Consider the following 16,266-nt stretch of genomic DNA (forward strand, 5'->3'; position numbering starts at 1 on the left):
AGGATCTACAGCACTGACATTGGGATGTCATTCGGACTAGAGAAGTGTGGTCGGCTGATCACAAAGAGGGGGAAGGTGATCCGCACAGAAGGAGTCTCACTCCCACAAGGAACAATAGCAGACATAGAGGACAGTTACAAGTACCTAGGTATACCACAAGCAAATGGCAACCTCGATGAGGCCACAAGGAAAGGAGCCACAGCTAAATACCTCCAACGAATAAGGCAAGTCCTGAGAAGCCAGCTCAATGGCAAGAACAAAATCCGTGCGATAAACAGCTATGCCCTGCCAGTAATCAGATACCCTGCTGGAATAATTAGCTGGCCAAAGGAGGAGATAAAAGCCACAGATATTAAGACTAGAAAGCTACTAACCATGCATGGAGGGTTCCATCCCAAATCCAGCACCCTGAGACTGTACATGAGCCGCAAGGACGGAGGCAGAGGACTAGTGAGTGTGAGAACCACTGTCCAGGACGAAACAACTAAGATCCATAAATACATCAGGGACAAAGCCTCAACAGACAATGTGCTCAGTGAATGTCTCAGACAACAGGGAACGGAGGTTGAGGTGCCAGAGATACCATCATGGGAGGACAAGCCCCTACATGGGATGTACCACCAGCAAATAACCCAAGTGGCTGATATCAGTAAATCCTACCAATGGCTAGAAAAAGCTGGACTCAAGGACAGCACAGAGGCCCTCATCCTGACCGCCCAGGAACAGGCCCTAAACACCAGAGCAATAGAGGCCCAGATCTACCACACCACACAAGACCCAAGGCGTAGGTTGTGCAAGGAGGCCCCTGAGACAGTCCAGCAGGGTGCAAGATACTGGCAGGAAAAGCGTACATGGAACGACATAACCAAGTGGCAGGCATAGTGTACAGAAACATCTGTGCAGAATATGGACTGGAAACCCCGAGATCAAAGTGGGAAATAACCCCAAATGTGGTGGAGAACGCCAGAGCTAAGATCCTGTGGGACTTCCAGATCCAGACAGACAAAACGGTAATGGCGAACCAACCAGACATTGTCGTAGTGGATAAACAACAGAGGAAAGCCGTTGTGGTAGATGTAGCAATACCAAGTGATTGCAACATCAGGAAAAAGGAGCACGAGAAACTGGAGAAATACCAGGGCCTCGGGGAAGAACTGGAGAGGGCCTGGAAGGTGAAGACCACAGTGGTGCCTGTGGTCATCGGGGCCCTCGGGGCAGTCACCCCCAAACAGGAACAATGGCTACAACAGATCCCAGGAACAACATCAGACATCTCAGTCCAGAAATATGCAGTCCTTGGCACAGCCAAGATACTGCGCAGAACCCTCAAGCTCCCAGGCCTCTGGTAGAGGACCCGAGCTCAGAGGATAAGAACCACCCGCAGTGGGAGAGAAGGGAATTAATTATTAATTATTATTATATATATATGCGTCATGGTGCATCATTCCTTCCAGGACGCACTGCAGGGAAAATAAACATTTAATTATGAATACTAATTATGTATACACTTCGTCATTTTGATAAAACGCTAATATAAACACCTAGAGCCTGTTTTGCTTTCATTATAAGTCTTATATAAAGCTTTTACTTTTTTGCGGCTCCAAACTGATTTTTTTTTTTTGGATCCAATATGGCTCTTTCAACATGTTGGGTTGCCAACCTCTGTTCTACGTGAACAGAACTAAAACCCAATTGTGTTGCACATAATGCTAGCTGAGAAATGACCGACGTTAGCCTTAACAAATAAGCAATACTATAACCACGTGAAATATATTTTCTTCCACAAACACAAAACTGCAATACATTTTTTTAAAAAGTACTTACCTGGTGAAAGTCATTGGCCCCACCCTCCAGCCGGTGAACGTTCGCCTCCAGCTGGTAAATATCCCACAATGCAACTGTACATTAGAAATTTACAGTACATCTGTAAATTTCCACACATTATACAGCAGTCCAATCACATCCCATATATTTTCAATGTGCATTTCAGATCAGAGTAGAGCTGTATTCTCAAAACCCAGCCACCTTACTGTATTTTTATGCTGTAGTTTTCGAGGCCATTTGTTACCAGTGTCAGAGTTATTCTGTAAGAGGCTGCATGCCCCTGGTTGGGTCAGCAGACAGGCTCTAAATGAGGAACCAGACAGTCTACCCTAATCTTTGGTCATGAGCCTTGGGACACATCCGAAAGACATGACCCATTAACCCAGGTCATTGTATCCATGACGTCGTTAGCACGACAATGTTTCCTCCGCATGGATACAATGTTTCCTCCACAAAATTCTTGGTATTGATGATGCATTTTTAGACAAACCGATAGAGAAGATGCAATTGACAGAAGGCAAATGTCAGCACACCACATAGACAGCCCATAAAAGATAATCAGTAAGACAACGTTAATCAAATAAATATTTGGCCTTTGCTTTTACCATTTATTCCGCGATGTAAAGATCCAACTAAAACGCTGGATTTAACAGCGGAGGAAATGACATCGTGCTAACGACGTCATGGATACAAGCGGCCAAAATGAGTTTCCTACTTAGGGTGTCTGGGCTCTCCCTCAGGGAAAGGGTGAGAAGCTCAGTCTTCCGGAAGGGTCTCAGAGTTGAGCCACTGCTGAGGCGCTTGGCCATCTGGTCAGGATGACTCCTGGATGCCTCCTTGGTGAAGTGTTCCAGCACGTCCTACTGGGAGGAGGCCCAGGGGAAAACCCAGGACACGCTGCAGGGACTGTGTTTCTCTGCTGGCCTGGGAACACCTTGGGATTCCCTTGTAGGAGTTGGCCCAAGTGGGCGGGTAGGTGGCTGGTTGGCTGGCTGGGTGGCTGGGTGGGTGGCTATTGACCAACCCCCATGCCTGCAAGAACATAATAATCAGTAAAAATCTGCATTAAATCTTCCTCCTTCATCTATCAAGTTTTATAAAAATCCTCACTAATATCCACAGGTTTCCTTCAACCTCTACTCTTTTCTTTGAATCACATAATATCCTGGATGACAATGCAATTTCTAAACTAAGTAGTGGCATTGCTGGGATTATTATTATTATTTGAAAGTATTTTCAGGACACTCAAGGATACTGTACTGCTAAAAACCATCATTATTTGTAGGTCATATTATAGAGCTGCCACCCACTCCATCATCCAGCTATAACATATAAAGTAGCCAGTAAATGTGCAGATCTATTCTAATGAATAGATCATAGATCATCAAAAGCTTGTAAAGGCAATTACTCAACAAATGTATGTTAACTTGTGAATTCATAGAAAACTTCAAAACGATCTCTAAATTGTATCTCAATTGTATCTGGAATTTGGCAGAACAAAAATGTGAATTAATCAGGTATTTCTTAATATCTGCCTATAATTTAGGAAGGGATTTAGAAGTTGGTACTGAATTTTTTTTGGTTCAGTCAATTTGAGTGCATTTCAAATTACAGTTCCAACATAGAGATGCAACCTTTACCCATAGCTTTGTCCTTTGGCAAAGGAAAGCCCAGAAGTCAGTTACAGCAATGGCTGTGCTTGCCCGTTGTCAAATTCAGTGTTTTAAAGTACTACACTCAATGTCAATATAGACATCAGACTATGACGTCTTCACTCTGAGAACTCCAGCAGCCCTTTACAGCCATATGTTCTATTTTATTTTGCTGTTCATTGTATCACATTCACTCTTTAACCTTACAGTATTAGGCCTTACAGTTCAAACTGGTTATGGGTTTATGAATACCTTCCATGATTTTGGTGTTGAGACCGAGTTGTACGGCAGATAACTATGTATCAGTCAGGGGATAAAAAGGTGATCTGGCAGGGACGTTAGTGTGTGCAGTTTACCATCCTCCTGCCTACTGCTGTGAATAGATTGCTTTGTTTTCAGTATTGATTTCCGTCTAAATGTAGTGTTGAACAGTCACGTATGTGTTCTCCCTTGTTTTAGATGTTGGTGACAACTCCAGAGAAGTGGGATGTTGTGACAAGGAAAAGTGTCGGAGACGTGGCTCTCTCTCAAATTGTGCGTCTCCTGATCCTCGATGAAGTTCATCTTCTACATGAAGATCGAGGACCAGTACTAGAGAGCCTGGTGGCAAGAACTATCAGACAGGTTAGTTCCTGGTGTGCTGCGTAGCTCATGTATCTGATGCATTGTATTCAACACTGTCACTTCACTCATTGGAACTTTCTTTTTGCTTTTTGTAAAAACTTGCAATAAGTGCCTTGCGTTTTAATCATAACAATTATGCATGTGTATTTTAATGAGCTATGAAATAAATTTGAAGGAGTTAACATCTAATTTTTTTCCCTTGTTACCAGAAGCCAAAAAAACACAAGTCATTGTGATGTTCATTTGTCGCATTGGACCAGAGCCAAGCAGGCTGAGTTCAGTGCTTAGGTATAACAGTGCATAATTTCTCACAACCAATTGCTCCTCAAAACTATCCGTCCTACTCTGTGGCAGAGTAGGACGGATGTCTACCCTAAAGATAGGGTAGACATGAGCCAAGAACAAAATTATGTCATTTTCATCAACCAACTTCGAGAATGAGACCATGCTGGACCTTCACTCTTCGTGAACAATCTGCTCTTGCGATTATTAATTACTCTTTTACTAGTATAAACAAAGCTTTACTTGCCACTTCCCAGAGCTTTAAATCTGCTGTAATACTAAACTGCTGCTAATGTTTTGCAGTTGGATTTTTTCTGTCTCCTTACTGCTACTAAAAATAAAACGAGCTCTGCTCGTCTTTCCAACTACAGTTGTCTCATTTGAGTGAAAGCTTACCTGAGGAAATGATAAAAGATAAGTCAAATAGATGCTCTTGAAATGCCATATAACAAATTGCAATTACAATTGAAAATAGAGGAGATGATATTTCTGTCTAGTCCAATCCTTTACATGGTAATGAGAAACAGAATCATTTGCGTTTGTTTTGCTATGAGACTGCTGTGATATATTAGACAGAAATGTGCCTCTTATCATCGACAGCATCAATCCCAACCTATGAGCACCTTGCTTAAAAAAGTGATTGCTCACAATGATGACTGGCGTATGTTTATGCTGGAGCCATCCTGGATATTCCACATATTATAATCATCATGCAAATTTAGCCAGGCTGATGGCTGGTGCACGTTGTGTAGTCCAATATCACATCTTGATGAACTGCTGTCACATGTCAGTCAGTCTGTGGGTGTAAAATTATAAATGGAGAAAGGGAACAGAACTTGTGGTTGATAATTTTGGAATGCATAGACAGTTACTGATTAAATCATGCATTTGAGTTACATTTTGATCCTATAATTTCTTCTATGGACAAAATCCTCTATTTCTGTCCTTGGTATTGAATGACATGACTCACCCTGTATCCGGTTTATGAATCCCTTTTGAAAAATAGCACTGGACCCCAGGGAGCTTGTGTAGGTTTGAGATAAGCAAACATATCAAGATGACAGTGCAGTCTGAAAGATACATTGTAAAATTCACACTTTTTTTCCATTATAAATTGATTAAAATCACAGAAGCTTACAGAACTTCAACCAGAGTAAATTACATCATAATGAGAGGTCAAATATGAATATGTATAACTCTCATTTCACTTATTAGTAACTTCAATAAATTATTGTTATTGTCTCCCTCACCTGAACTGGAAACCATGAGTAGCAGCAGTATCTCATTACCATAGATTCAGCAGTATTGGTGAAAAACCCTGAAGACAGGTAAAATCAAGAAGCAAGTAATCATTAATGGATGGGGGTAGAAGCACAAGGTTGACATGTAGTTAATTACATGTCAGCCTAAAAGTAAAATGAAGAATTTTACTTTGCTTTGTAGAACTATAGTTAATATTACTTTCATGGGTCAGGTATTGAGAAATGTGTGAAGAACAATTGTATGCCGATGTTAAAGACAGAGCAGTGTGAGGACGAGAATTGAAACAGAGGGGCAGTGATGGGCTGCTGAGCTGAGCAGCTACCAAGACCTTTTTGGTAAGGTTAACTGCAAGGTAATTGAAAACTGGGCTGTACATGTGACCGCTGTTTACTTGGTTCATAGCCCATTTATCAGGTGGTTTAGCTGATGTTACTGAAGAAGGGCTCACTGGGCTCTTTTTACACCTTAACACCTCTTCAGGCTCTACTGCACTTCAGACATTTCAAGCATTGGGATTGTTTTTTTTTTTTTTCTTGGTTTTTTTTTTTTTTTTTTTTTTGCAAAAAAGATTGCACATTTTCAGCCTGAAACATCATTATTTTTTATTAAAAAAAACAATCTTTACATGTTAACTCTAAACAACAATCTTCAGTCAACTTGACTGAAGATTTGAAGTCATTTGAAGATTTATTGCGTTTATTCTCTCCCACATTATTAAGGGAACCCAAGCTAAATAAGTCACTTCATTATCAAGGAGAATTATGCTTCTCTTCCACCCATTTTCACAATGTGACATGTTGAAGATGTGTCAAAGCTGAACACATTATTGTGTGTAATCCTTTGCAGTGTCCTACAGAAGCAAAGTAAAATGCTGTCTGACTGGAGGCTTATTATCACAGCAGCGTGCACATCTTTATAGTATTATAGAATACATATAAACATATCTTTATATGTTTATATATTGTGGGTAGTCGAACCACCGAGGCGGTCCACCAGGGTTTTGTATAAAAAGATTTTAAGTTGACAGGAAATGTAGAATATCACTGGCTAACTATGTTACTGGAAGACAATGCCGACAATAATTAAAGCCACAACTAATAAAAAACAACACATCAAAAAATACAATTAAAATTAATATCAATTATTTGCACTTTTGTTTAATCCATGTCAGTGACTTCATAAGCATCCTCTCCACGCAGGGCCCATAAATGGTAATATTTTAACACAGACCACAGATACATAAATGCAACATTTGTTTATTGAGATTATCAATGCTGCTAAATTTGATCTAATTGTTTCAGCAGATATAAATTAAAAGATTTTAAATTGTTTAACATTTATATGCAAGATCATAAGGAGCTGGCAAGTTTACTTTGTAAAAGTTCAAAGAATAATATTCATAGTTAAATTGTTTTGTTACAATAGCTACAATCTGATGCTATGAGTTTAATCTTTGAGTTTGAGCTTTGTTTGTTCCCATATTTGTTTGTTCCTCCCATATTTCACTAAATAGAAGCTGTTAGAGGTGCTGATATATTTCACAACGAAAGGGGCCTCTAAGTCAAATTCTGCTCAAGGCCTCAAACAGCCTTTGACCAGTCTCTTCCATTTCATCTCTGTTGAAGTTTTAATAAGAGGACACAGAAAGTGGTTTGGTTGGTCGAGTTTGTGAGACGAGTTTCTCACAAACTCCGTGGCCGCGCACATCAACTCTGATCAATGCTATAACCACACACATTAGTATTATGTTAATCAGACCGATTTGCATTTATTTGATGCTTAGATGTCAGCACGAAACCTTGAGCCATTAGTCAGATGACTTCCAGAAAATATTACATTGTTTAGGATAAAACAGCATTCATGACAAAGTCGATACCCTAGTATTGACCCTTTGCAACTATGTCACTTAATCATTCGAAGAGCCATAATGTAGAAGTGAGAATCGGGAGAATTGAACTGAGTGGCTAAAGTTGTTTTTTTCAAGTTGTTTTTTTCAGTGTATTCATGGTTTCTACTTGCTGGAATCAAGCTAATTTGTCTGTGAACGTGACACACCTGGTTGGGGCTCATAGACGGCAGTATTTACAGAAGCCTGAAACAACTAGCTTTGAAACCACCCGAACCTCCTACCTCCTGACGTGTTGACCAAATTACCGACTTTGCCAGAATTCAAACTGCATGATTTATGTCATACACAGCATTTCCCCTTAAAACAGAGCAGCCTTAGAAACATACAGAAAATGAAACGCTAATCATTTTTTTCCATACATGCTAGAGTACATGATGGCGTGGCATTGTTTCCATGGTTACTGATGGTTCAACGCGATCTTCTTCATAGTGCGATATTTGATATCTTTCTAATCATACTTGCTTATAAAGTATATGAACATTGATCTTCTTACCTTGTAGAAAGTGTTTGCTGTAAATCTGCAGTTACACCTTGACATGATTGACGGCTGCTATCCATTGCCACATCTTTCCTCATAAAAATAAAATGACAAGCTTGGTTTTGACCCTTGTCTGTTTTTGCATCTGACCGCACAACACCTTGTGACCATTTTTACTGCAAGATTAACTTAACAAAAGCGATATTAGGCAACCACATTGTAATGAAGGTCTTCATTACGTGTAGGAAGACAGTTTAAATGTTTTAATTGTTTACTTGGATTGGCTTACCTCAGTTCATTCTTTATAAGGGTTCTGGGAGAGACCAAATATAGAGGGGGAGCAAAGCACTGTGACTTTTAGAATTTAATAATTGGATTGATATTTATAAGAGTATTTTTAGAAATGAAATGATTGCTATGAAATGAAGTGTTTAATATGTAAAGATGTATTGTCTTGTTTGTGTATATGTATTTTGTTTTATCCTGCTTTTTGGGGGCTGTGAATTGGTGCAGCCAGGGACTATAAAAGCTGACAGGTTGCCCACATGTGGGTGTGGCTGTTGCGGGAATGCATTTTCCCCCTTTGTATGCAGGATTGTTTGTTTAAATGTTGGTGATTAAACACCTGGTTGGTCTGCACTACATCTCTCTGCCTCAAGACTCCTCTTTTAAAGCCTGCCGCTAAGGGTCATTCTAACACACATGTACACATTTTGACAAGCTTTATACAGGAGAGCATAGGTTTGGACATCCATCGTGGTGGAAACAGTGACGTCAAGTTATATTGTCAAATCCATCCATCCATTTTCTTCCACTTTATCCGGGGTTGGGTCACAGAGGTAGCAGCTTCAGAAGGGAGGCCCAGACTTCCCTCTCCCCAGCTCTTCCAGGGGGATCCCTGAAACATAGTTCATCCAGCGTGTCCTGGGTCTTCCTGGGGTCTCCATCTGGTGGGACGTGCCCGGAACAGCTCACCAGGGAGGAGTTCAGGAGGCAACCTGACCGGATGCCCGAGCCACCTCAACTGGCTCCTGTCGATGTGAAGGAGCAGCAGCTCTACTCTCAGTCCCTCCCGGATGACCAAGCTTCTCATCCTGTCTCTTAGGGAGAGTCCAGACACCTTACAGAGAAAACCCATTTCGGCCGCTTGTATCTGCTATCATGACAATATTGGAGAATCGAAAGGCGCAAAACTCTCAAATATATGGGTAAACAAATAAAACTCAGAGACGAGTCCTTTACTGCCAGCCACGACGGGTCGGGAGATTTATTAACACGTCTACAAAGGATGCATCAATACAAAAATATCGTTTCCAAAGTCTTTCCCCAAAATCTCCCCGTTCTTTGTCAACAGGCACTTTTATAGCTTCTTAATGACATTAAAGTGTGTGGGGGACGTTTTGACCAATCCAAATAACTGTTGGTTTGCGTCAAGATTCTTGGCTGCCCATTGACTGGATTGATTGGAGTTTCTCTGGAACACTTATTGCCTCTTGATCTAAACATTTGCTCCACATCAGAACTGCCGAATAAGAGTTTCTGTAGTTTCTGAACATTCAATAAATGACAAACTTGGACTAGTTACCTTGTTTGCCTGTGAGTGTAAGTCATTCACAACAAACATCAAACATGGTAAATATGTTTCATGAAGTATTTAACAAACAAAAGGCGTCTACCTGATAATCATGTAAAATTAAATTAATTGTCTAATATTTAAAACAAAATAGTTTGGTGCTCTCTGGCATCTTGCTTTGAGCTGATAGTCTGAGAGGCTTTTCCACTATCAAACAATTATTTTTTACCTCTTATTCAGTGGAAATATGGATGTTGATGACACTTTCTTCAAAATAACAACCTTTTTTAATCTTTATAGCCCCGTTGTTAAAAATATCATTCACAAATGATATTGATCAAGTCCAACATCTGGTTTGAGGTCATTCCTCTGGAAGCTGTTGAAGGAAAAATATCCCAACTTCAGAAGATGTTGGTCACTCCTATTGGTATCAGAGTCAGGGTAAGTAGGCGCCATGTTGGGAAGACAAAGTGGAAGCTGCAGGATCTTGAGAACAAACAAGTCATGATGCTAGGCCTACTTATTATCCCTTTGTAATTTCCAGCAGCGGACATTTTTTCTACCAGTGTTGACTCAATAACCACACTAGTGATGTTAGCATCCACACTTTAACGATCACCAGTAACATATTTAACAATGCACTCCCTTGATCCTCTCACAACAGAATGAAAAACTACAGTTTTAGTCCTATCACCTCACATCCAACACATGTGCAGTATGCTACTTACAATTACTAAGTTTTTTTAAGTGATTGTCCAGCAATGAAGCTGTCTTCTGAGCTTCCTAATTAAAGTAGAATACTTTCTTTCATGCGTGTTAACAATTATGGGCTAAACAACTAACTGCGGCTACAAAAGCCCCAGTTATCATGGGCCGGCGAGTCTAAGATGTCTGAGGTGTGAATGAAAAAAACCCGGAAACAGTACTTTTTGGTTTTGGTGCGTATATATTAAGTGATTTGTATACAACAGACAATTACAACAGTACAGTGAGACATAAGATAGTTGACTCAGAATAAATTAATATCCAAACTCATAAAGTCCATAGTCCTTTTTGTTTCTTGCTTGCCATCTTCAAATCCAGATGAGGATCTGATCCATTGGGAAAAAAAAAACAACCTAAAAGGTCAGAAAACCCATTAAGTGTTTTTATCAAAACAATTATGTACAAACATAGTACGAAAGAAATAATTAATGCAAATGCATAACTAGATTTCTAATAATTACACACAAACACTTCAATAATCAGGTTAACTTAACTATAATTCAAATAAAGTAAAACAGAAAGTATCAAGAAAATTTTAAAAAATTAATCAAATACTCAAGCAGAGTGAGAGAAAGGAAAAAATATAAGTAAATATATTGCGGAATATCAAACTTAAGTATAGCTACATTCTGATCAATTTCATTTTAACTTAACTGCCTCAAAATCCATGTAAATGTGTCAAAAAAACGCACAAAATTCAGCAAAGAGTTACCTTCTCAGAGAGAATGGGGCATACTTAACCACAATCAGCTGTGCCAAAATCCAGGTTACGGTCCAGGTAAGCCGTGCCAATAATTCAAATAAAACAACGCTCCAATGAGCAATCGAGCAAAAGTTTCACATATACAAGCAATAGTGCTATCAAATAAACTCACCAGGGAATCAAATCAATGAATTCAAAGATTTGGGTGCGTTTGTGAAGAAGACGCCAACAGCAAGCCACAATCACAGTGGAACAGCTGAGAGGCGGGTTTTAAATAAGCTGGCAGAGTTTGGGACAACACAGAAAGTGGGCCCACCAAAATAAAAGATTTTGACTAATTGCGGGTTACATGCGCATGACATTGCAGTCAAGAACAATTGACATTTAAATACATGTTGCTCTTCCTTGTTGTTGAATTGTTGTAAATACTATGTAGATATACAGAAATAATTTCAGAAATCTTATTTTGGAAACAAAAGACTTCAAAACATGTTCTGTAAGATTTTTGTTGTTGATGTTTTTGCTGAAATTAAGAATTCTGCAGTCATATTAAAAGTATTTCCCAGATTGAGAAAAAACTTGAATGTAAAAAACATGAAATGCATGCTGAGCATCAGTGAAGGTGCAGTGGAAGCCTAGTCTGCAGAAGTAATTGGTTAGTTCTTATCTTGATAGGATGCTTTGACAGGTACTGCATCACATTAAAGGCCTTACCAATCATCCCTGTCACTCCCAGCATCTGATCTTAGATCAGGCAGCCCACTGTCTCTACCAACACCTTCTCTAGTTCTCATCCACTCACCCATGTTGATACACAATATGATGAATTTTTCCTAATTTTCTAAGATTAATTTTCCAGCAATAAGTTAGTGCTGGAGAAAACCTGTTTAGACTCAGTTGTTAACAAAGGTGAGTAGCAACAGGTTATTCTTTTATATTAATGTAACTACATCACTTGAAGAGTCAAAAAATTTAACTGTTAAATTTTTTGCTGTTCTTTTCTGTTCTCTTCAACAGAAAAGAACAGCACCATTAATCATTGGCGAGATAATAAATTATATATTAAATTCTGAAATTCTCCTTATCCTTTTACTGTATAACTACAAACTGAATACAATCTTATATCAACAACACAAGCTGAATACCTTATCTCCAAGCTGTGCACCTATTTGTATGAACTTGGAGAGTAAACTGGCAAGTTGTTACCTCATCAGTTCTGACAGAATACAGCTAATCAGACTTTACTTGAGATCCAAAATAATCAGGGAACAAGAAGTAGGGATAACCAAGACAAAAATACCTGGTTTTCAAAATACCATAAAATTTTATAGCTCACCCCCATGGTGATGTAGTTATAGAAAATCATCTGAGACACTTCACATTCCGTCCTTAGGATAATATTTAATGACTAGTTTGGAGAAGTCTGTTTCTAAAGCTGAAATTGAAATGGCCATAGGTAGTACACTGCCTGGAATGTCCCCTTACAGCATGTACTGTCTGACTTTCCAGACAGTAGTAGGGAAGGTCACCAGACAGGCCGGAAGTACTCTTAAGGACACCTGTCAGAAATGCTGGCAGTTGTCCTTCTGAGTTCTATGACATGTTTTCTACCCAAAGAATTCCATATTGCAGTCAATATTTGAAAAATCTTTCATTCACAGTCTTTGCCTCCAACAATGCATAAAACAATAATTAGACAGGACAAAGATAATTTGGATGGTTGTTCATACTACCCAATATCTTCATTAAAAACAGATACTAAAATTATTTCTAATGTATTGACCCATCATTTGGAAAAGCATCTGTCATCCATTGAGGCAATACTTCGGAAACTGTAATCCGACTCTATTTGGAGAAGGCGTTTGATTATGTCAGATGGGACTTTGTTTTTCATACACTCCAGATATGTGTTTGAGGAGGGACTAACATAACATTATTTAAAGCCTGTAAAAGGTAAGTTGAAACATTCTTATATTCAGTACAGTCGACCTGGAAAGAGCAACAAAATAAAACACCCATGATACAATGTAATGTAGTTTTACAACCCAATATTTAGGATAAGACAAGGACATCTATGGCTAGACCAGATGTCTACAAATACTGTACAAGTATTTATTCTTGTAGAAGCAATGTAGCTGTTAGCTCAAAATATGGTTGCACTGTTTAATCCACATTGATCATTTTCCTTTGTTTGCAGTAAAAGTTGTATTTCAACAATCCTGCTGAAACATCAAGGTTTTTACAATAGGTAGCAGTAACACCAGCATAATTCACACATGATACATCAAAGGTAGACTACCTTAAGCGTGACTAAAATAGATATACTTGTTTCATAAACCATTCTAATTTCTGTTTTTGTTCACAATGTCAACCATTTCCTGACAGTCACTTACTTTTCAGCTCTAGTGGAAACAGTCAGTGTTGTGATTTGTAGCTTTGAGAATCCTGGTGTACATGAGCTTAGTAGGCCAGAGTTCCTAAACTGTTTCTAAAATGTTCTGTTTGCCAAGTCTACATCATCCATCTGAATGCATCCGAAAAGTTTTTCTTACTCTAGTTTTTTTTGTGTCAGATTAAAGCATCAAAAAAATGTTCATTTATTCCTGTATTGCAACTGCTTTCCATAGAGTATGTCTTTCACAACTGTGATGACTTCCCATAATTGATATAAATACGATTTCTTTATTTCTACCAGAAAATTCTAGTAATTTTAGTGTGACAGGAAAGCAAAATCAGAAAAAACAGGATAAACAACTGTTGTCACTGCAGTAGTGGTAAATCTTTTTGAAGAAATTAAATGAAAACACAAAACAAAGTACAATTAATTATTAATAAAAACACACTTTGACTTTAAAAGAGCGTTCCTTTTTTTATTGGAGTTATAAAGCCATTTCCGAGGCTTTGTAGCCGTGGAAATGCTTATAATTTTTAAAGACATAAAGCCCAAACCTCTCTTCAATGAACACATGCTTTTGGCATAGCTTACACAGAAAGTGCTTTTATTGTTTAACAGATTTCTCTTTTAAACCACTGAAGCTTTCTATACTGGCAGCATAATAGCTTGTGTATTACTTGCACTTTACACCCAAAAATTATGTTATTCTGAAGTGTATGGTTAACTCTCAAATTTATTGTACTGTACATGGATGTGCGTGTCTGTGCTCTCCAAAACAATAATGGCTTATTACATGATTGCTTTGGCTGTAGAATTTAATTTTTTTTACACTTGTTTGTGTTAAAACTTTTTCACTCCGAAAAAGAAGCATGAGGTTTTATTCATGTATTTGAATTGAATTCAATGTTGTGCATTCATTGTTCACCATGTGCAAATTGGAGTATATCAAGTTAGATGCTAACCAAAAGCTCTCAGAATTAGTATTAGTATTTTATCCAGTCTGAAAAGGAAAAACAATTGAACAATTCAATTTCCACACAAATTTCTAACAGTTGTCCTAAGTATGCGCACAAAGTCAAACAGTCCTCAATACACATCAGTGTAAAACACTGTGAATTAAAAATCAATTCTCTCTGGTCAATGCAAAACAGTTCCTTCAGCAACTTCTTATTTGTATTCTCTGAACATATCATCCTCTTGATAAAATCACAATTCACGTAAAGTAGGCCAACTTTAAGCGACATACTATTTACTGTGGCAACCTTTTTTGCACAGAGGACCATACAAAATTTCCACCGCTGTGTGCATGAAATTAAATGTTAACTTCCAAACTGTATATGCCAAAAAAATTGGGATTAATTGTTTACATAGCTATAAAAAACAGTGAACAACACTTGGGACCACAGAATAAAAGTATGTGAGAGGCCTGCAATGCAATGCCTCTAACTTGTCAATTTCTACAAGTATGCACAAGCACCGGTTTTTTGTCTTCCAAGACTTCCCAGAGCTGATTTAGTTCCGTCCACATGGATGAATGTAGAGATCTCTGGTCTAGCTTTAATTCTGCACTGTTTCATGGGCAGGTGGAATCTACCCAGAGTATGATCAGGATCCTGGGACTGTCTGCCACCCTGCCAAACTACCTGGATGTGGCAGCCTTCCTGCACGTCAACCCCTATATCGGCTTATTCTTCTTTGACAGCCGCTTCAGACCTGTGCCTCTTGGACAAACCTTTGTTGGCATCAAAACCACTAACAAGGTAAATTGTTGGCCATCATGTATTGATAGATGCATATTTAGAGCCAAGAATACTGGTGTAATGATACAAGGTTTTAGCTGCCTTATTATCTCCATGATCATTATTATTTGATGTTTGCTCAGTGGTTTTGACAGTAAAGATTAAAAACTGCACAAATGAAAGCTTTTAAAGTGAAAGCAGATCAATCACTGTTGTTTTGTGTTTTGCACAGATCCAACAGATTCATGACATGGAAGAAGTGTGTTACAACAAGGTTCTGCAGCAGATTAAAGCTGGACATCAGGTGATGTCTTTTTAATCTAAACTGAAATATATTTGACATTCAATCATTTATCCAGTTCTGAAAATGACTGGATAAATGACGTAGAAATAAATGTGATATATACGTTTGGCTTATTTACAGGCATTTTAATTCAATGTTTTTATTTCACCTTAGAAAAGAGTGTGAAGAAATAAATCAGTTTAATATAGATGTGATTGTGCAGGTATTTGTTTGAGTTACTAAAATACTCTAACAATAATATTATTCTGGCACCGATTTATATGCGCCAATTTTCTTAATTTTGGAAGATCAGTGATCAGCCGATACTTACATGTGAAGCTGATCTTGTCCATCGATTTTATCTACCTCAGCACAGGTCTAAAAGTCAACCACTGTTCTTTTCCACTCAGCCACGAGAAAGGTTTTACTGACAGACTGGCCCACCAGTTCATGTCTGCACATTTGCAGTTAATAGTAGACATCCCACTGTTGTCAACTCATTGACTTTCAGCAGATCAAGCTTTCCAAAGATCGGTACAGATTTGCTATCACCCAGAAACTACAATCAATGCATCTGTACTCTTCAGTTTTGGTCTTAACTAAGCAAAAAAACAGTTAATATTTTCAGTGTTCCTAATTGACTCAGAAAACTACAAACAGGATATTTTTACAACTTTCTTTTTTCCATTACTGCATATAAGTCAGATTTGTGGAGTTGATGACTAATAATTGACCTTTGAAGAGATTCTACCAGCTGAGATAAAAATTTCTTTAAG

The 16,266-nt window shown here is 38.4% G+C and overlaps 1 protein-coding gene across 4 annotated transcripts in view; it reads left to right on the plus strand.

Annotated features, from left to right (window-relative positions):
- Positions 1-16,266, plus strand: part of ascc3 (activating signal cointegrator 1 complex subunit 3) — a 177,321-nt gene that overhangs the window by 89,901 nt on the left and 71,154 nt on the right. For all 4 annotated transcript variants that reach the window (XM_055023204.1, XM_055023206.1, XM_055023207.1 and 1 more), the window contains 3 exons: positions 3,936-4,100; positions 15,052-15,228; positions 15,440-15,511. In XM_055023204.1, coding sequence (XP_054879179.1) covers positions 3,936-4,100; positions 15,052-15,228; positions 15,440-15,511 — 414 coding nt within the window. The remainder of the gene's footprint in view (positions 1-3,935; positions 4,101-15,051; positions 15,229-15,439; positions 15,512-16,266) is intronic.

The sequence above is a fragment of the Poeciliopsis prolifica genome, unplaced genomic scaffold (genome assembly GCF_027474105.1).
Source record: "Poeciliopsis prolifica strain line A6 unplaced genomic scaffold, Auburn_PproV2 SCAFFOLD096, whole genome shotgun sequence".
NCBI classification, from domain to species: Eukaryota; Metazoa; Chordata; class Actinopteri; order Cyprinodontiformes; family Poeciliidae; genus Poeciliopsis; species Poeciliopsis prolifica.